The sequence below is a fragment of the Lygodium microphyllum genome, chromosome 25 (assembly GCF_053477565.2).
Source record: "Lygodium microphyllum isolate KBCC chromosome 25, Lygodium_microphyllum_v1.1.10, whole genome shotgun sequence".
NCBI classification, from domain to species: Eukaryota; Viridiplantae; Streptophyta; class Polypodiopsida; order Schizaeales; family Lygodiaceae; genus Lygodium; species Lygodium microphyllum.
Genome location: NC_141159.1, coordinates 42,054,243 through 42,076,267, shown reverse-complemented (window position 1 = coordinate 42,076,267; position 22,025 = coordinate 42,054,243). Strand labels below are relative to the sequence as shown.

Genomic DNA, 22,025 nt, shown 5'->3' with positions numbered 1-22,025 from the left:
CTTTTATCGTTGCGGAAGATTACTTTCGGTTGCTTTTTGTGCGAGATTTGAATATTTCGTAGTAGAAATATTACACTTGGTAGCCTTTTCCTCTACCTTTTCTTGGGCTCCTTCATTGGCTTCCACCTCTATAGGTTGTTCATCAACCAGCTCATGAATTTGTTTCTTCTCAATCTCCTGTGCATGTGAGATGACCTCTATTTATCATCCTATTGTACTTCTATGTACACATTATACTTTGTCAGTTTTTCTTGTTTTCTCCACACATGCACATTTTCCTTGAAGTGGGAAGTTGTTGGGAGTTAAAGGCTACATGCACCTAGCCACCTACATTTACTTATACTTACTGCATGCACACCTATACACTACAGATGGAAATCACCCATCATTGTCACTTCATTCTTTATTCTTTCTATACCAATAGGATAAAGGAAGGTGAGTCATACATTGTGTTTGTTGGAGTTCCCATACACCGTTTTTCTCTCTCTTGCTTGAGCCTCCATAGCTCTTGCTTCTCTCTTGCTTCTGCTTGTGCTTCCATGCGTGCTCCACCTTTCAGTTTGCACTCCATGCATTCCAAGTGGTTAAGTACAAAATCCCATTCATTCTGGCTAGGGAATCCTTGATTCTAGAAATCTCATTTATTCTCACTAGGGCATCCTTGAAATTAGGGTCACTATGAGTGATGGAACTCTAGTTTTATCATACATTTCTATGCTTCAATGTTTTCATGATTTGATAATTTATTTTGTAGATAGTATGAGTAAAGAATACTACAAATAGTTATAGTTACCATATATTGGCATGCATCACTCGATAGAATCAAAAGATGGGCATGAAAGTAGGTGCCATATAGATTTACATAAATATGTTTAGAATATATTCTTAGAGCTTGGAAGACTTTATGATGACTTTCTAAATAGCGTTACCTCACCCACCAAAGGAGCATATAGAGCTTCATATGTCCCAATTAGGCCTTTTCAAATTCAATTCTAAATAAGATTTGAAGTGAAAAGGCCTAATAAGGAGAAATTTGAGATGGAACTCTAAGCTATATGCTCCAAATAAAATGGAATAGTAATCAAGAAGTTAGTGACTTGCAATTTAAAGGGATTGCACTTTGATCATTCTCAAGTGCTAGTTTCAAGGTTGCACTACTATAATAAGACTATCATTTTATCCATTTCTTATCTTTCCAAATCAAAGCAATCTAACTTTCTAAGGATTCTCCAATACATCAAGACAAGAAACTTGACGAGATGTAATTGTCGGCAATTAAATGTAGCTGCATGAATCATTCTTGACAATCGTCCCTTCTCATTGACCAATTTCATCATCCTTTACATTTTGCATGTAAATGGTATAGGTGGACCCATAACAGTGCCTTAGTTGGCTCCCAGATGCCGTTGAAATGGATTTGAGAAGAATGTAGTCTGAAGGTGACCACATGTTTTATAAGCTATCATATGTATCTAGATTTTATATGTGACAACTAATCTAACCATTTCAATGTACAATAAAAAATATACAGTGCGGTGTGGTCGCCCGGGTGACATTTCCGCGTCGAGCGCATCGACAAAATGTGCTCCACAACAGATTGTGGTGTCATGGCAAAGCTTGAGGAAGAGAGACGATGGTGAGCCATGGATCTAAACACCGTTATAGATGAGATAGAGTATTTTGGGAACTTGCAAAGTTTTATCTCAGTAGATTACCGTAGCTTCTTCATGATCATATTCGATGTGTAGTGGTTCAAAGTGGTATTGGAAGGAGCCGGAGCAACCGTTTGGCAAGGTCCATCTCGATTTCTCAAAATAGATTTTGAGAAAAGATGGTTGAATCTACACAACATGTTTGTCTTGTTGGCCCATTGTGAACATGTACATGAACTATTTTTAAAAAAAAATTCACGACACAGAACAGTCACAAATGTTGAATCTCTCTTATATGTGATTTTGAACATGTAATTTTCTATCCAAACCCCTGACAACCTCAATGGTGGTATGTTGTGCCTTTATCTCCTCAGAGTGCTAGAGTTTATGATGAAAGCAATGTTCCCAACATAGATGAGGAGAGTATGCAGGTGGAGGGGTTGATATTGCAAGGGGTGGAGGTCGAAGATGGCTTGGAGCATGTAGAGGAGGTAGATTCGGGTTACAATTGACGGAAATACAGGAGGCCATGAATTCTTTGAGAACGAAGTAGACTCATCCTTTTATGGTGACTTATCTATCAACCTTCTAGTGTACGCGGAGTTATGCCAAGTGATTGACATGGGACCATAGGCTACATCATACTTGCAATATTCGCCCTGTATCCGTCTACTCAATTCTTTGATGAATCACTTATAAGGGTACTCTAGAATATGCATTTTAAGTAACATCATTTTTTTCAGAGTTATATTATCGTGCTTTGCTTGAATCTTTATATTGATTATGCTAACATCATTTTCTGTATGTGCAGGTTACCTTTGACAATATTTGGAGAGTAGGATGAGTCAAGGGATGAGCGATGAGGAGTTGTAGGAGATATTCGCACATATATCTCTAGATCAAATGGCCCAATTCAGAGATATGGTGGACTAGGAGCTATCTTGGACACCATCAGGCTGTTTTGTTAGATCTACTTCGGCATGCTCTGATGCTTCAATTTCTAGTAGAGATGAGGTCAACGCTCCAGACTAGGCCTGGATGGAGGGAGTGGTTTTTGGGGGTGTTGTGGAGATGTGGATGTTGTGAGCCCACGGTCAGCTTGAGATATGAGTGCTACTCCTTGCTCTCATATAGGATCAAGAGAGGGTGGCTCAGCTGGGTGTTGCGGAGGCACCAATGCAATGTCTCCATCTCGTCGTTCTAGTAGAGGCGTGTCACATGTAGGATTTGTCACACCTATGGGGACATCTACTTCAATGACTCTAGCTTTTACTCAATCATGTGCTAATCTGAGAGATACCACCCTCGTGGGTACACCAGATGTACAGGGGTCTCCCAGTTATGCCTAGGAGTGCAATCATAGGTGGGAGAGGACACACCTTAGACATACCCCAGAGGGGTATGGATACCTCATAAATGACATGATAGGAGTTGTGATAATGAATGATGAGGGGAGGAGGGTGATTTCTCGCATGAGAGAGTTATGCCAACAAGTTTTTTGGCACAACGTCTTGGACCATTGGAAGAACATACCCGAGGGGAGCAAGGATTAACATGTCATATAGATGATCAAACACATGCAAGGCACTCAAGTTATGAAAGTATAAGAGACCATTGTAGCTATGTGGCTGTGGTTATGTTGAGTCATAGAAGGTCTTAGAATTAATGAAGGGATATGTGCAATGCGAAAGAGAAAACGTCAAAACTAAAAGATTATCTTGGAAATAGATGCCTAATCCTTTTTTGTCTATTTATAACTTAAAATTGAGTTTTTGGCTAGAAAATGATATATTTTAAGAAAGGGATAAATCCCTTACCTTTAGATGCTCACATAATGTAGTATTAAAAGAATAGGGGTTAAAATGGAAGTTAGGGGGATAAACTTAATAGCAAGGGTCACAAAGGAGAAAAAATAAAGTGGAGAAAACACAAATACCAACTTCTCCCATTGTTCCACCTCAAAGTTTTCACAATTAGAAAATAGATTAACTTCTACTATCAAGTTCCCTTTGTACATAGTATTTCCCCTAATAACATTAGCATATCTACAAATGACCACTAAGGTTTACAAGAGCACATAGTTGGACAAGATCTTCAACATGTTTCTATAATTCTATTTTATATGTTTCTTGTTATTTTCCCAATGTGCAATATTCTCCATCAATTGTAGGTTTTGTTGAAATACAACATCTTTGCTAGCAACATATAAGGGCATCTAGCCACATCCCCCCCCCCCCCCCAAAAAAAACAATTACTACTGAAAATTCTCAAAGTGATAGGAGTGGATCTAACTTATATGTTTAAAGTTGTGCAGAGAGATTATCATACTTTTGGAAAAAGGGGAATGTGGGTGAAACATTGTACAGTGGGGTAAATGCCAATGGCCAATAGCCAAGCGGGCACCCCTTGTATATGTAAACATTGTACAATCATATGTAAGTGAAGATAATAAAGAATGAGGATACCATTCATTTTGTACCCGTGTAACTCTATTGTGTTCTTCTATCTCTCAACCCTCTTACACTCCATAGCTTCTGCCTCATATCCCACCATTGCTTCGCTGGAGATCATACTTGGATCAAGGAGCACAAGGAGTGAAGATTTTTCACAAAGGTCAAGGATTTAATCTTCTTCTTCAACATTGATACTTGTTGCCCACACATTGATAGGTACTATTCTCATCAATAAGGTACTTGAGCCATTGAGGCTTGATTTGGGGCTAAAATAGTCCATTTGGACAACCATTAGTGATTGGAATTGAAGCAAAATAGCTTGTCTTTGGATGCTCGGGAAAATATCTTGGTACATGGTTTTGATGTATGCAAGCATAGGGGGCAATTTGTTTTTCAAAAGTAAGGGGTTTAAGTAAAGGGTCTGCTTGGATCTAGCAAGGGTGCTTGCTTAAGCTCGGGCTCTATTTGTTTTGAAGTGGGAGGTTATACTTTGTTTATAACAAAGAAACAAAAAGAGAGACAGGCTTGATGATTTGCCAAGATAGTGATTTCTATTGGTTGATGCTTTTTGGTGATTTAGACTACTCATTATAGTTTTCCATATTTTTTCATCATCTGAACATGCTACATGTATCCATTTTATCCTAGAAACATTTTTGTAGGATTTAAACATTACCCGTCGAAAATGACTTGTTCACATTAGGAGGCTCCCAAATTACTCTCCCAGATTTAGATTGCACACAGATTTTGATGAATTTTTCAACTTGAGGATTTTCCATGTGGTTTATGCTCACTTTTCAGATATTATGTAATTTTAAATCGATTATGAAGGTACTTTGCATGTACTTGGTCTTCAATTGATTGTTTTATGCTCAAAAGATAGCCAGAATACTTGGGACAGCTTGTGTAAAATTGTATGCCTTTGGGAGTGTTAAAATATCATTTTCACATCAATTTTATATGGTTTAATATGTGTATAACCAATGATTGGCTTTGAGACCACTCCACTTGCAATCTGTTGGTCTATTTTGAAGTTGTAGTTCAATATAACTAGTCATTTTGTGGTGTGTTGACATACTTTTGTCAGTATGACTTCTTAATCGAGTTCAAAGAATCCATTTTCCAATATTGAAAATGTTGATAATATGAACTTTTTATACTGAAAAGAGAAAAACTACAATGTGTTGGTGAAGAAGCAAGTGAAGCCTATCAAATGTAGTGGGATTAAGCCTGAAGACATGGATGTAGATATATGGGAGGAATTAGATGGCTAGTATGCTCCAGTACTATGTTGACACTCTCAAAGTCCATGTATTTTAATGTCAAAAACATGACATGTGCATACGGTGTATGGAAAAATCTTGGTGACATGCATTTAAAAAAGTATAGTCTTGTAGATTTATTAACTAAAAAAACTCATTAATCTCTAGATGGAGGAGGTGCCTTCAATGTTTAATCACTTCAATAAGGTCAATACTATTTTCAGTTAATTGACATCTCAAAAGAACGTGTTTCATGATTCAGTAAGACATTGTTTTGTTTGTCACCTTGCTTAAGAGTTGGGATACTTTTAGGACTACCATTAGTAACTTTGCATCCGCAAGTGGTCTTACAATGCTAATTGCATTTTGTAACAGGAAGGGATACATTAAAAAGGATCACTTTAAATGGAAGAACGAAATAAAGGCAAGAAGGTAAACAAGGATGATAAGAGAAAATCAAGGTAGAGATTAAGGAGGAGATTAATGCATGTGGTAGCGATGATGGTGATGTTTTGTTTATATCCTCATTTGGCCATACATTCTTGATTGACATGGATAATTGCATATCTCTGAATGAACTTCTGGATTCTAGAGCATCATTTTATCTTACTCTACGTAGAAAGTGGTTCCCTACTTATGATGCTAAAAAGAGAGGATATGTTCTCCTTGTTAACAACTATGCATGCGACATTATTGGCAATGGGGATGTACACTTGTCAATACCAAATGGTTCTTCTATTGTCTTGTCAAATGTATGGCATACTACACTCGACAAAAATTTTGATCGGAACAGGGAAGCTTGATGATTATTGTTATAGACTAATCTTTAGTGATCATGTGTGAAAGATTTGCAATGGATCTCTTGCTGTGGCCAAACTGCCAAAATCTAGTACTTTGCATCCTCTGTATGTTTCTAGTATTAAAGACCATGGTATAGCTGACAGTAAATAGTCATATGTTTCTTTATGTGCCAACATCATTTGGGGCCGTGCTATTTGTATTATCTTCCATCTCTAAATTTTTTTATCTTAGTTTTGTGAGCATTGTCTCTTTGGAAAGCAAATTAAAATGTTGCAAAACAAAGGTAGTGGGAGTAGAATATCAGAATGTCTTGATTTGGTTCATAGTGATTTGTGTGGGCCAATGCCCATAGCATCATTTAGGAGAGCTTTGTACTTCATTATCTTTATATATGATGCCACAAGAAAGGTTTGCACTTATCCTCTTTGCAACAAGAGTGATGTATTAGATGCATTTCAAAAGTTCTTGCCATTTGCAAACTATCAATCAAGTGAGAACCTCAAGTGCTAGAGGATTGATAATAGTGGAGAGTACACCTCACATGCCTTTATAAACTTTTGTGCAATCCGTAGTATCAAGAGAGACTTGATAGCTCATAACATTCCTACTCAAAATGGTGTGGTTGAAGAGATGAACATGACCATTCAAGAAAGGGTCCATAGTATGCTCTTATGGATTTTGGGCTCTCATGCTAGTCTCACTAATGGATCTCATGGATTTTGGGCTTTCATGCTAGTCTCACTAATGGATTTTGGGCTAACACTATAAAGATAGTAATGCATTTGATTAACGTCTCCTAACAAACCATTGGATAGCAAGATACCATAAGATTTATTGTTTGGCAAGAGACCTAGTTATGTTTAGTTCCATGTTTTTGGCCATAAGGCATTTATGAATATACCTAGGAACATCTAGAGTAAGCTTGACCCTAAGTCTAAGAAATGTTTTTTTTTTTTCTGCTATGGAGAGTCAGATAAAATGGTCTATCACTTTTAGGATCCTGAATCAAAGGTAGTGCCCAATCATCATGTCATCTTTAATGAGGATAAGATGTATAAGCAAACTATCAAAACTATTGAGATCCATAGAGCGGTATTTCAAGCGGATGGTTAGCCATCACATGAGTAGATTTTATGACATGTTCCACATGACACAAGGCTTGGATAGCTTACTAATGCTAAGGTGGAAGTGCCATAGGATGGTGGATAGCCTAATGTATCAACAATTGGGATAGCCAAAGGTTTCTATTGAGCTAGTTTTACATATGTGTACAAGGGTTTCTAGACTATCAGATAGATATACTCTATCTCTAGACTATGTCATCGTCACAGATATGGTAAGCCTTCTTGTTATATAGATGCCATGACTAGGGATGATAATCATAAGAGTAACATAGTTATGTAGTCAAATATGGATTCTTTGTGGAAAAAAAATCTTACCTAGGAGTTAATTCCTTTGCTCAAGGGCAAACATGCACTACCATGCAAGTGGGTTTCCAAGTTGAAGGTATCTCCATCTGATGCATTGCCTAAGTACAAGGTAAGATTGGTGGTTAAAGGATCCAAGCAAGAGAATCGGATTGACACTGATGAGTTATTCTCACCAATAGCCTTCATATGGTCATTGCTTTGGTTGCTAGAGAGGATATGGAATTGGTTTGGATGATGGATATAAAGATTGCTTTCTTGCAAGGGGACTTGCATGAAGATATTTCTATGCAACAACTTAAGGGATTTGTTGTGGAAGGCAAGGAGAAATTGGTATGTAAGCTGCAATAAGAGCTTGTACAATTCGAAATAGGCACCTAGGAATAGTATCATAAATGTGATGCCTTTATATAGTCTTAAGGGCACACTAGGAGTGAGATCGATTACCGTCTATACACTAGGAAGGCTCATGATGGTAATATTAAGGATGCAGATGCTTTAAAGAAAATATTGTATGAGATCTTTGACATAAAGGACTTGGGGAACGCTAGTCACATTCTTGGTATGCACATTATGTGGAATTGAGACAAAAGGATTCTCTATTTGTCTCTGAAGAAATACATTGCGAAGGTATTAAAGTGTTTCAATATGAAGAGGGGAAAGAATATTAGTGTTCCATTTCCTCCATATTTGAAACTTAGCTAGGAGGACAACCCCAAGCCAGATGATCAACAGTTTGAAATGGCCAAGGTTCCTTATACATCCGCAGTGGTAGCTTGGGTGTACACCATGATTGCTTCACATCTAGACATTGCCTATGCAGTGGGAATGGTTAGTAGATATGTGGAAAACCATGGCAAGAAGTATTGAGAGATAGCAAAGAGTATCATGAGATACTTGAGATGGCACTAGATTTATGTACATATAATTTGGGAGGTCTACTACAAGTTTTGTCTTCACTTTCATAAGTGATGCATTCTCTTGGTTCTCTCAATTATAGTCATGTATAGCTTTATCTACCACTGAGGTAAATTATGGTGTAACGATTGACGTCTACAAGGAAGCTATGTAGTTTACTCATCTTGTGGGAGACTAGTATTATAGGAGAGGTACCTGCATTATAGAGTGATGGTTAGAGTGCCATTCAATTGGCACAAAATCCTGTCTTTTATGCAAAGATAGAGCACATTGAGGTGAAGTAATCACTTCATCGAGGAGGTGCTTGAGGACAAGTGTATTGAGCTTATCAAGATCTACACAAATGATAACCATGTAGACCTTCTCACAAAGAGATTACCTTTTGAACACTTTGCACACTACAAAGTGTTGATGGGCATGTAGATCTTCTCACAAAGAGTTTACCTTCTGAGCACTTTGCACACTACAAAGTGTTGATGGGCATTGGATAGTATCTTCAATTTCTTCTTATACTCTCATAAAAGCACAATAGCATTTAAGTGGGAGGTTGTTGGGGGTAAACACCAATGGCCAATAGCCAACCAAGCACTCCTTGTATATGTGCACAATATATTTTCATATATAAGTGAAGCTAACAAAGAATAAGGGTACCATTCATTTTGTACCCACATAACTCTCTTGTGTTCTTCTCTCTCTCAAACTTCTTGCACTCCATAGCTTCTACCTTGTAGCCCATCATTGCTTCCCTCTTCACAAATATTAACTATTTCCTTATGGTATTGATATCGTAAATTATCTCAAGTGGATTCCTCTACATAACCCTTTCTCATGCTCCTTGCTCCATGACCACTTGTAAGGATACATGTATTACTTGACCATTAATGGAGACATAAAGAAGAAGAAGAAGAAGAAGAAGAAGAAGAAGAAAATAGTAGATCCCCACTCCTCACTCAAGCCTCTCTCACACACTCCCTCACTCTCACATAAGCTCAAAGTAGACTATTTAGTTGACATAAGAAAAAGAGCTTGTTTTTAACATTAGCCTGAAGAAAGAAATAGCATAAGTATTTAAAATATTAATAAGTGTTTATAGACCTTGATCCCATAACTATGACCTAATGGATTGCTCACTCATTTAGCCTTGTATTTGAATTAATTTGAGACACAAAGTGGAGATCATCTATAGACATCTTACATAAGAGCACAAAATCTGGATAGGGTCTCTACTTTTCTTTTATAATTTTTGGAAGGGACCCTTGTGATCTTGCAATATCTTTGCCTTCTCCTATGGGTATTTCACCCCTTCTTGAGGTGTTTACCTTAGCAATTAGGGTGGTTACATCAACTCCTAAGGCTACATGAAGTGCTATTTCTATTGCATTATTGATTGCCTAATTCTTTTAACATTCCCATTTTTCATTGAATAAGAGACATGGGGAGTATAGGGGCTAAGGGTAGAAACTCTTGAAGTTCATGATGCAATAAAGATTGGTCCTTGTAGTTTTAAGAGTATGGTGCTTGGAGCAGATGAAGCCAATCATTTCCTCCAATGCAACTTCGATAATAAGAAGGGAGAAGAGTATCCCAAAGATAGAGGTATATCATCATGGTATTGGGACCAATTTGAGTATTAAGAAGAAGGGTGAGGCTTGGTTTTCAAATGGATGGGAAGGTGCATCCAAAAGGTCTCTTAGGATAATAAGATAATGTATAGTGAGGATAATGGGCCATTGCTTCATTCAACACTTACAAAAACATGTGGAGAGAGAAGAAAAGGTAGGAAATCACTTGGTCCACAAAATACCCCAAAAAAAAAAGATCTATCTTTATTAGCTATAGAAATGATAGAAAAATTAAAAAGAAACTTAGACTTATGGAACTCTATAGGATTAAGGCTACAATGAATTGCAACTAGATTGTCACTATAGAGGGCTAGGATCATACTCTTGAACCTAATTGACTAGGGAGCTATTGATCGCAATTATCTAGATCATTTTCCTTGTATAAGCTAGCTACTCAATCAAGGGTGAACATGGGCACAAGCTCCTTCAATGGAGTGGAATGTTCAGGTAGACTGAAAAACCTAGTCAAAGTCTTAATATATGTAATTATGTCCAAAAGTAGATGTAGAAGGTGAATGCTCTCATATCATACAACTCAATTATAGGTGTAGAATCAAGAGAGAGAACTTGGGTGGGGCTAGGTTGATAAGGTGTGTATCCTTAATGCCTACCCAAGTTGAATGAATGTTGAAAAGTGCTAGTTCCTATGCCTAGCCAATATATTCTTGGTTCAACAACCCCCCCCCCCCCCCTTTTAAGGCTAGATTGTGTTGATTCATTTACATTGCATACTAGCCCTCCCTTAATTCTAGCATGTTGTCTTAATAGAATCCTTTGGCATGTAGACATTTCATGGGCTTTTGATAGGACACAAGGGCTTAAAGCAAAGCATCTAAGTTTGATGAATTTGTAGACTTGAAGTAATCTTGCCCATGATATTAGCTTGATATAAGGGCTTTTGATAGATACAATGGCTTAAAGCAAACGATCTAAGTCTAATGAAGTTGTAGACTTGAAGTAATCTTGCCTAGCTTTATTGCTCTAGCACTCTTTGGTTATGTGTTTCCAATCTTCCTACATTCTAAACATTTGGGTTACAATTGCAAACCCCTTCTTAGTATTCAATGTTGCCATGATGGTTACAAGGAATTGTAGTACCTATCTCTAAGTGGTGACTTTCTTAGAAAGAAAGTAGAATCCTTGGTGTAGGAGTCATTGTAGCAATTTTTGGTGTTTGAGTTTAAGAATTGCTACATCTACACTATGTAGTTGGGTAATCATGCTCCTCATCTTGTTTACATTTTTAGTTGTACTATTGAGTCTTTAAGTTCTAGCTTCTTTAAGTGGAGTTCTTGATTTTTAGCAAGAGATTGACAAGAAAAACACTTCAAGTTTACTTATGGAAAATCTCATACACACTTACAAAGTTTGATTATAATCAATATTTTATATCAACAAGGTATCCATATAGATTGATGATGTCTAGCTATCTATTAGATATTGCTTCTTCTTCTTCTTACTGATGCCTTCCCTTCCACCTTAAGTGTATGCTTGTATGTCAATTCTCCTCTTGTTGATTGGTACAAGCAAATGTTGATGGATTCTTGGGTATTGATGGATCTATTGAGCACCTTCACACAACCTATGCATCTTGATGATGAAATGGAGATGTTAATAAGTTCTCTTAGGTCCAACATGCTCTTCTCAAGATGATTTCTAGAATGTGTACAATAATTCAACTCAGCCAAAATATAAAGCTTCAAAGTAATACACAAGAATTTTCCTATTGCACTACTTAGTTTGGCTCTAGATGTTGTCAAGAAAACACCCCCCCCCCCCCCCCCCCCCCCCCCCCCCCCCCAAAATTCACATTGTTATTGGGATCATCAAAAGATGATTTCCAACTTTATGCTTATTGTCATACAACTTTATGCTTATTGTCAATGCCATTTGTATGACCAAAATTTTCACTGCACTACCACCCTTCTAAAAGAGCAAGACATATTTGCTTGTGTGAGGGATAATATCACAGCTAATGTTAGGGGTTTGGGTTCCTTAAATAGGCTTTCCAATTAGCTATAAATATGGCATAGTTGCAATGGTGTACTTTTTTGAAACATATAAGCACTATCAGAGCTCATTGTTATGGCTACCAAAGTTTTCTTCTTGCTTGGAGTGGTTTAGTATTGGCATCTGTAGACATTGATATGTAGGTTTCTATTATTCAATGAAATATCTTGAATAAGACTTTAGTTTGAATTTTAATCTTAGTGATTGACAATTGTTATGTAAGGAATCATAATTGAATTTCCTTTAAAATCAAGACTTAGCCTAAGAAAACCGCTTAATTTTTCATGATTTCAGGACGCATAGACCACTCACCATTGACACTCCACACAGACACCGCTACCGACCACCTTTGCACTACCTCGCTCCATTCCTTGCATCTTGTCGATCCAATACCCCTTTTCCCTCGTCCTCTCAGCCCACATGAACAACAATAACGGTGAGAGAGAAAGACTAGATTTTGATCTCTTCAAAGAATGTATCATCTTGCAAGCTTTCTCAAATAGCAGTGGCTATGGTGGTTATGTTTTATAGAGGAGGCTAACGTAAATGTTTGTTGGCCTATGATACCATGTTGAAAGTTCATCAGTCGTCTAAGAAATAAAGATGAATTGATTAATCCACACATAGATTATGTTGAATCATGGTGCCTTTAAATAGATCAAAGTACAATTGTTGTTGTTGTTGTGCCTTTCAAGGACTAGGCTTAAATGAACTCCACCTCTCCCATGAACATGGTTGTACCCTTATCCTTTTACTAAATTCCAACTAAGTTTTTAGAGATCGTGCATATTGGATAGTCCAAGGACCTAAGATTGACATGGAAATACAATGCCATTAGTTACATCATTCAAGAAAACTTTGTTGACAAGTGTTACACACTCAAATTTGGTCATGATGGAAATGAGAAGGTACAAAGCAATGATAACCAAGTGATAATTGTGCCTATAAATACACAAGAAACCTTGAAATGCTCTCAAGTGGCATACCCCTAAAGAAATTCTAAAATACTCTTAGGTGGCATCCCAAAACAAAAGAATAGATCGGGCCCAAAAATAGGGACAAAAGATAATAAGACCAAGTGATCGAAAATAGTTGACCCAAACAAAGCTTAAAATGGCATATCTCATCAACCCATCAAACTATTTGAGATAGAGGTTGCAGTCATAATCAAGCATATAGAAGCCATGATTAAGAAAGAAGTGGTCTATGTGCCGATACCAAGCTTTGGGTGCTTGCTTCAAGCCATAGAGAACCTTTTGCAAGCATTAAGCCTAATCCTTCGATCTGGGATATAGAAACTGGGTGGTTGCTCCACATAATCTCATGTGAAGATCACCATTTAAGGACTTTATATTCATCTAATAAACATACCACCTATGATGAGTGGCCAATCTAAAAACCAACTTGATAGTGAACATATGGCTTGTCAAGGCTAAGGTCTCAACATAGTTCAAGTCAGGCTTCTGAGTGAAACCCTGGGTAATTGCCTAGCTTTGTGCTTGTTCAAGGTGCCATCAACTGAGTACTTAATCTTGTTGAACCACCTAACCCAATCACTTTCCTTCAAAAAGGACATGGAACCAAGCACCAACAAAATCTAAGAGATTTAAAATATTTTAAAATTTTTGTGCTCTTGCTATTCTCATCCTCTTTATTTTCCTTGGCGTCATTGGTGATGAAAAGAATGCATGAACTCATATTAAGGAGGAGCCAACAACTACAAAAGATCAAACTTGGTAATGGAATATGAGCATACACAATAGATCTAGGTAATGGAATATGAGCATACACAATAGATCTGCTCCATTTCAAATGCATCATCTCCCTCCATGTGCTAGTAGCAACACAGAGAGAGAGAGAGAGAGAGAGAGAGAGAGAGAGAGAGAGAGAGGCCTCTAAAAGTAGGTCACCCAACTCAAGTTACCTAGAGGCTAGGGGTAATTGTCACTCTGTTATACACTTCTTTCTTAGATAGGTCACGTAAGTTAACTTGTCACCATACCATAGTAATAGTAATACGCTGTAACGGGCAATGCTAACAAATCCCTAAAAGACAACAACCGCGCACACACATACCACACTGCAGTGATCACAATCCAGAAGGTAACGCACTTGTTCAGTACAGAAATATAATAAAAACATCTGGAGAGCAGCAGGAAGGTTAGAATCTTCCAATTTTCTTCCATTACTGATTGCAAGGAACCTGAGGGAACAGTTAGCAATCCATACACAAACACACACAATCCTCAAGCAAAGCTACCGGTTCAAGCTCAAAGGGTTATCATCACCCCAACAAAGCTCTTTCTATCATTCATTGTTAGCAGTCTTGAGTAGCAACCCTTGATTGAAAAGGCATGGTAACAGCATTTGCATTCATTCCATCCAGATTAAAAGTCTGCCTTCTAGTCATGGTTGAAGTTGTAGCCTTGATTCTGATAGGATATATCGTTTTGGCCTTGCAGATTCTAGGAGCTTAGACAAACTGTTGCTGCTTGAACATGAGGATTTTTCGCCTCAAACTTATGGCAGATCTTTTAACTTTGAATTTAAAATATGAGTTTCCATGTCAAAACCTTCAGTATTCAAGGCATTTTGGCTGCTATAACAGACCCCAAAATCTACCATACCCCAATCGTGTTTTTGTAAAAACTAATTTTATTTGTGAGAAGTCATTGATTGCTCGAATTAGTCAATATTTGTTGTCAAAGTTTGTTCATTGAGTTTCCCAACACATCCATATATGCATCAAGTAACAACCAACTACAAAAGTGCTTTGGACTAAATGGTTCAATACCTTGAGTTGCAAGTATTCTCCATGGTCGTACTAGACCTCAATCAAATCACAATGTCACCAGAGAATCCAAACTGGTATGCAGACTCCATGTAATGATGATAGTGCTTTTGCGATACTAGTACCCACTTTATGTAGCATCTTATAATTACACAATTACCAATTTAAGGACTCAATCTTGGATGTACAACACAGTAGCAGAAATAGATTGTAGGCAGGACAAATGACAGACAGTTTGATTTCAACCATCATATTGGAAATTTAGAAGAATTGCCTGCTGTTAATGGATTAGTTGAGAAATGTGACTATGAACAAGTGAGAATGCAGAAGGGCTGGGTGCAGCTCTCGAGTATTGAATTTGGTGGCAATGTGCATATTAAACTGCACTGCTGACATGCCACCAGAGGCTTCGCCTAGAAGCTACGGTGCACTGTCATGTTTTCCGTACTAGTGTTGTAGAACGAGGAAATGGGGAATTCACACCATAGGCAACAGTTTTTGGGAGAGTGGAAAGTCATGCCAAACCATGCTGAAGGCTTGATTGCGGGTCAAGTGTGCAAGGGGTATGGGGAGTGACCATGTAACTTGCTGCATGTACCTTGATCATGGTAAAGTTTATGGAAGCCTGTCCACAAAACTAAACATCCAGCACCTTGATACGATGTGAAAATCAAGGGACGGGTGCAATTTTGATTTTCATCAAGGTGATGGACTTGTGATTCTGATTCTGCTGAAGAAAGACACATTCATGAATTCCAGCTTCAAATAAGGCAGCACAGGCTCAGAATAGCACTGTGCCAAAGTTCAACAAGATGATACACAAACCCCACTTTACAAGACCAAAGTTGAGGCCTTCAAGGGGCAGGCCAGAAAATCTGGGAAGCATTCTTCTAGTGCTGAGTTTGCACTATGTTGAAACATTGGCATTCTCCTCTATCAGCTTTTTGCACACGTGTAGCTAATGCATTAGTTTTGTTTCTGATACATGCACGAACGTTTCCATCTTTGAATTCGATGCCTTACGGGAATAACATATACAAGGTTTACATGTGTAGAATACAACTCGGTGCTGTCTCTGCCGAAAGTGCTGTCAAACCTCGTGCTATCAGAGCATCCTACCACACCCGATGGCCGTGGACAAGTGGTATACTCCATGGCAAGTGGGTCTGAGTTCAAATCTTGAAACCCCAAGTCTCATGCATTCCACATAAGATAAGTCCAAGTGAATCTTTAGAGAGCACGGTAAAATCATGAAGAATTTTAGACTGATTCATGCTCTTGGGAAAACAAGCTGGCATCTGACAATTCCAGCTGCTCCTCCGAAGCACACCCAATTTTCTAATCCTTTGTTCTGATTCCATCTTATCCTGTGAACAGAAACCTGCTTAGAGGGCATACTCTCTAACCGCCCTCCTACATTATGTCTATCATTGTGCATACTATCATTTGAAGATCCAGGGATGAAATTTTCATGACTCTGGGGATCGTAAGGAATCAAAGCTAAAGACTCCATATTGTCATTTACAGTCGGCCACTGTTCACTGATTCCATTTTTTGCTGCTGGCTTCCGAGTCTTTGTTTTAACTCCTATTTCATCCTCAACTGAAAAGCTAGAAGTTGTTTCGAGCACATTTGCTAGGGGTATTTTGCAAGTCTCTCTTCTCAACTGAACAGGACAGACAGACTTTTCACACATTAAAGAAAGGATACCAGAGTCTGACTCTTCCATGAATTGAGCACAAACATAATGTGGACTTTTAGAACGCCTTCTGTCACTAGATATTGATTTCTCTGTAAGGTGGAACTGCACAACTGATCCTGCTTCTCCTGCGTACAAAAGTATACCTGTGGCCAAGGAGTATTGGGCTGTCCAGATAGCAAAAGAAGATACAAAAAATGAATAAAACCCGTGTGTCAAGCTCTTGGTGCATGGTTTTCCCGTCACTGGAAAGTCTGATCTTGCTAAATCAAGGTTGAGCATACGAATGGAACCATCATCCAGAGCAAAAACAAGGCAATCGGGATTGGAAATCCATTGAATACTTAAAATGCAGCCTCCTTTGCTTACAGCCTGGTCCCATAAGGGATAGAATGGATCACGCAGATCCCAGACTTTGAAGGCACCACTATGACCTGCTGTAACAAGTACATTCCCACTTTCAGTCTCACTTCCATCTGCCCAAGCAATGCCTCGAATAGGAGCTGAGTCTGCAACAAAGCACATTAATGGGCGTACATCTTGGTCAGGTGATTGGCTTGGGACGAACTTCCATAGTGCTACAACTCCATCATGGCACCCAACTACTATCATATCATGTGGCAGAGATGACCACTCTAAAGTGAGAGGCATACTTTTTTGCCCATTACCCGCTGAAAGCCCTGAGCACCTAAAAACAGCATTCAGCTTCACAATCATAGGCTTTGATACTATAGTACAGCTTTTGTAAGTTTCTAAGTCTTTCAATATGCCTGGTAGTGGGACATCAAAAACCTGTAATGATCCATCACCAAATAAAACTGCCAAATACCCTAATCGGAACAGCTCTCTACTATCTGAAACCAGAGAGCCATTTGAAGGCTGCCATTTTGCATCCCAACAGACTCCCCCATTATGAGCCAATCCCATAACCATTTCAGGAAGATCACAAACTTGTCTCCCTGCTACAGTTGAAGAAAGACCACGGCAATCCACCTCTGCTTCAAAACCTAACATTCTTTCATCCTCTCCCAAATCATTCTCTGGTGGTGCACAAAGGAGTTTTAGCTCTCCAAGTGATGGGACAGCCTCAGTTGTACTGTCTTCTTGGTTGCTATTTCCAATGGTGGAGTTGCCACCTAGTTTTCCTCTTGAAGAAGTTCCTTTCTTAGGTTTACCTTTGCCTCGACCCTTTGGAAGATCAGGCTTTTCAGGTTGTGACAGAGTAGAAGGTGGTGCAGTAAAAGCCCATATTTGTACAATGCCTTTTCCATTAACAGGCTCACCCAGCCTATGAACCTGGGAATCACATGGGTGAACTCCGACAGCAAGGTAACTTTTTTTGCATCCCTGCTCAAACTGCCAACCTGGCCTTTGGGGGCACCAATCCAAAGCCCACAAGGGACCCCCTGCATTAATCACCAGGTCATAGTAGTCTGCAAGCATGTTCTCTGTGCAAGGTGTAACTCGAGATGAGCCAAAAAGTGGTAGGGCTGATATTTGGGATTTGCCATTTACATTGATTTGTCTTAACTTAGGTGATAAGGATGCATATGGGCAGTATGACTGCCATTCTCCAATAAATTCGACACCACGATAGGCTGCAGCTCTGGCAACAGTATCTGAGAACTGGTGCCACTCTGCTGAGAACTGAGTGTTGCCATCAGCTCCATCACCTGCAACAGCCAGACTCCATTCACGATGTGCAGGACTTCTTTGATTTAGAGTAGCTTGTGCATCAGCTGGATCTCTGTTCATGGCAACTAAAGCAATACAAGATTTCTCCTCTTGTACTGCTGACTGTATGCCTTGCTGTCCCGATGGTCTTCCATCACCACCAACTCCATCCACTGGAGTGACACAGTCTGCAACATAACGCTCATCAGGAACTTGTTTCTTAGAGCTTTTTTGTGATTTCCGACACTTATATGGCCCTCTGTGCCTGACACTTTCACCCTGTGTTGCCACATTAAGAGAGTGTGTCTCTACTGACTCTTTGCTGCCATTCTTTCCTTCCACGTCCTTTGAAGCTCTCTGCCTCTTTCTGCATCCCAATTTTCCTCTCATGTTTGGAGAGTTCATCTCTATTTCTCCAACCATTTGAGAGAAGTTTGAAAATCGTTGATTGAAAATTTGCTCTGTGAGGTTGCTAGACAGTCCAGAAGTATTACCTTGAGCACCTCCTCCTCCAAACAGTACAGTGGCTTCCTGTCTTGACTCATCAGATACTCTATTTAGTTTGTCATCGTGTCTTCCGCCTCCTAGAGCATTTAAGACCTCATGGTCTCTGCTTTCACTTGCAAGAGGAGGAGGAAGAGGAGAAGCTAACACTGCTAGCATTGATGGTTGTGGAGGCAGACCTGCAACTTTCTCAACACGACACACACTGCTTGAAACTCTGCACTGTTTGCTTTGTCCCTGTCCTCGTCCCACCCCTGTTTTCTGGCCCCAGCCCTTTTCTTTCTCTGCTCCTTCAGGCATAGTTCCAACGTTAACTTCTGATTCTCCCCTTGAAGCAGGGGTATGTAATAGCACTTGCGAACCTGTGACAGGTTCTTCTCCTGTCTTCAAGACAGATTTTTTCCTTGCAGCAGCATACATCTTCCTTGCAGATGCATTTCCAGGAGGAGGCTCGGGCATGACAATTGATGGATGTTGCACTTCAGTGCAGCTGAATTTGCCTCCATGATTTATAATAGATTTGTCCCTCACAAATGCAGTTATAGAACTAATGTCCTTTGATGAATGTGAATGACTGCCAGAACTTCCAGTCTTCAAGGGTGACAATTCCCCTGTATCTAATATTCTGGGGTCATTCCCAATTCTATAGTTCAAATTTGCCTCTCCTACTGTACCAAAAGATGCAGCCAGTGATACATGTGGTTGACCATGCTGTACTTCAACAGGGCCGCATTCAACCTTGTCTTTTACAATCCCTACATCTCCGACATTGGCAGTGGCACAGGTCGCTAGATGCAGATCTGGACTTCCGGGATATGATGGCTGAGCTTGAACACCGAGTGCACCAAGACCAAACACCCGGGTCGGAAAACTTTCTGTGAATTGAACTTCAACCTGACCTGCGCCTCGGCCACGGCCTCGGCCACGGGGATGACCCTGATGGCTCCGGCTCCGGCCCCTGCTTGAACCCCCCCTCTTACCCTCCCCATCAGGGGCCGAACCCCCACTCTTACCCTCTAGATCACCATCACTGCTCGCACTGGCCCTGCTTCTGCCCCTGCCCTTGCTCCTGCCCCTGCCACTGCCACCGCCACTGTCCTTGCCCCGTCCCCGGCTCTGCTGCAACTGCAGCACGTCTCCTGAAATTCCCGGAGCTTCTGCACCGGTAGGCCCACTCACAACAAGCGCAGGACACGAGGTTTCAGAGGCAGGAGGGGATAGAGGGGGGCTTGAGGATGGAGACAATCCGTGTTCGTGTAGGACGGCATAATTTATCCTCTTTGCACGTTTGGCTCGCAAGTCGCTTCCTGTGCCTTCCGAGGCTGGCAGTGCGTTTTCCTCCTCCATGGCAAGTCTTAAGACAGGAATACTGCAATTCCTGACAAGAAAGGCATAGCTTAGGCTCTAGTCATCCAGTCACCAACACCCAGTTCTGCAGACAACAGACCTTAATAAGTTACTAGTAGGCGCCTAGACTCCCCCGAAGGCGCGATTTTTGCGGGCAGGGGCGGGTGCTGGACGCGTGGCACCCACCTCCACGTTCTCTTTCTTTTCTTGTGGGGGAGGTGGAGGGCTGCCACGTGGCACCCGCCCCCCATCTCTCGTTAACTAATAGTATAGATGGTATGATCCTCGACCGTGGAATAAAAAACGAGTCTTTTTCCCCTTAAGGAGACTACCTTCTTTTCTCTCTTTTTTTATTTTGAGAATGTCCCTTCAGAAAAACCAACCATATACTAGTGGTTTCCATGACATTCCCACTGGGGTCTCTCGACTGCACCTACTGTAGAGGAACCAATGGCAGATTCCATAGGTCTCCATAGCTTCCTTATTTTGCAATTGATCTCGAATTCGGCCACAACAAGCCATCGAGGTCTAGATTGCAGCTAGTGTAGAGGAACTAATGGCAGATTCCATAAGGCTCCATAGCTTCCTTATTTTGCAAGTTGGTCTCAAATTATGTCCCCCACCGAGGTCTTGATTGTAGCTAGTGTAGAGGAACTCATGGCAAATTCCATAGGTTTTCATGGCTTCCTTATTTTGCAATTGATGTCGAATTCAATCAAATTCACCCACAACAAACCATGGGCAAGGGCATGGTCCAAAGAGGAGAACCACATTTGAACAACACTAAAGTAATACACAAACAATTGTGATCACAATTTACATCAAAGGGCTATCTTCAAACTTAAATGGTCCAAGCCAACAATATACAAGCCACTTGGACATGAAGTAATACACAAACAATTGTGATCACAATTTACGTCAAAGGATTATCTTCAAACATAAATGGTCCAAACCAACAATATACAGGCCACTTGGACATGAATGCCACAAGTGCTAGGCATGCAAGATGAGTGTAACCTATTATACAGAAGAAAAGCAATCCTTAGCAATATTATCATATACTCCTAGTTGTGATAAGTAACACTATTTGTTGAGAGCTTTTAGGTTGGTCACTAGCATTCTCCCTTAGCTCATAAAATTCTAATGGCTCTACATATTCTCCCATGGAACACATTATCTCAAGTGGCTCTATGGGTAAGGAATGTTCTAGTCCATAGAACTCTAGCTCACTAAGTCCTACAAATTCCAATTCTTGATCTTCATAGCACATGCATCTCATATGATGTGTAAGAGCCTCTCTAGGGCTAGCATCAAAAGATTAAGCGCTCTCTAAGGTTGGGGTCAAAACATTAAGTGCTTGGCCCAAATTTAGACTATTTAGAGTTGTGTTGGCCAAGCTCAACTATATGTCCCATTAACCTAAGACACACAATGACTACAAATATGTGATCACACAAAAACATTCAGGCTATTACACTCAATTTTTCCTCCACAATGGCATTAAATTGGAGTCCATGTTGATGAGATCAAGATTTTTCCATCTTTGTGAAATCATATGAGCTCGTGCAAGTCTCTCATATTTTCCTTATTTTTGTTGGATTCTTAGGGTGGCAAGTTCTATTAGATGTGATGTAAATGTTACTACTCCAAATTTTTGTTCTCCTCTCATCCACCAATAGTCTTAAAGACTTGTTTTGGAGTTGGGTTCATAGTCTAGGATGAAGTTCAAACATGTGGTTCAACTAGTTTTTGAGTTGGGTTCATAGTCTCACATGAACCACCTAGTTCAACTAGTATTTTGGCCATATCATTCCTACTAACTAGCTCCTTGAATTTTTTCAATAGCCAAAATTTAAGGTCACCTG

At 39.7% G+C, this 22,025-nt stretch overlaps 1 protein-coding gene across 1 annotated transcript; it reads right to left on the bottom strand.

Moving 5' to 3' along the window:
- Positions 1-14,454: 14,454 nt before the first annotated feature.
- LOC148014135 (Transducin/WD40 repeat-like superfamily protein) lies at positions 14,455-20,227 on the bottom strand. The gene has a single exon (XM_087666850.1). It carries the CDS (start codon positions 20,158-20,160, stop codon positions 16,207-16,209), a length of 3,954 nt encoding a protein of 1,317 aa, XP_087522976.1. The 5' UTR covers positions 20,161-20,227; the 3' UTR covers positions 14,455-16,206.
- Positions 20,228-22,025: the final 1,798 nt, after the last annotated feature.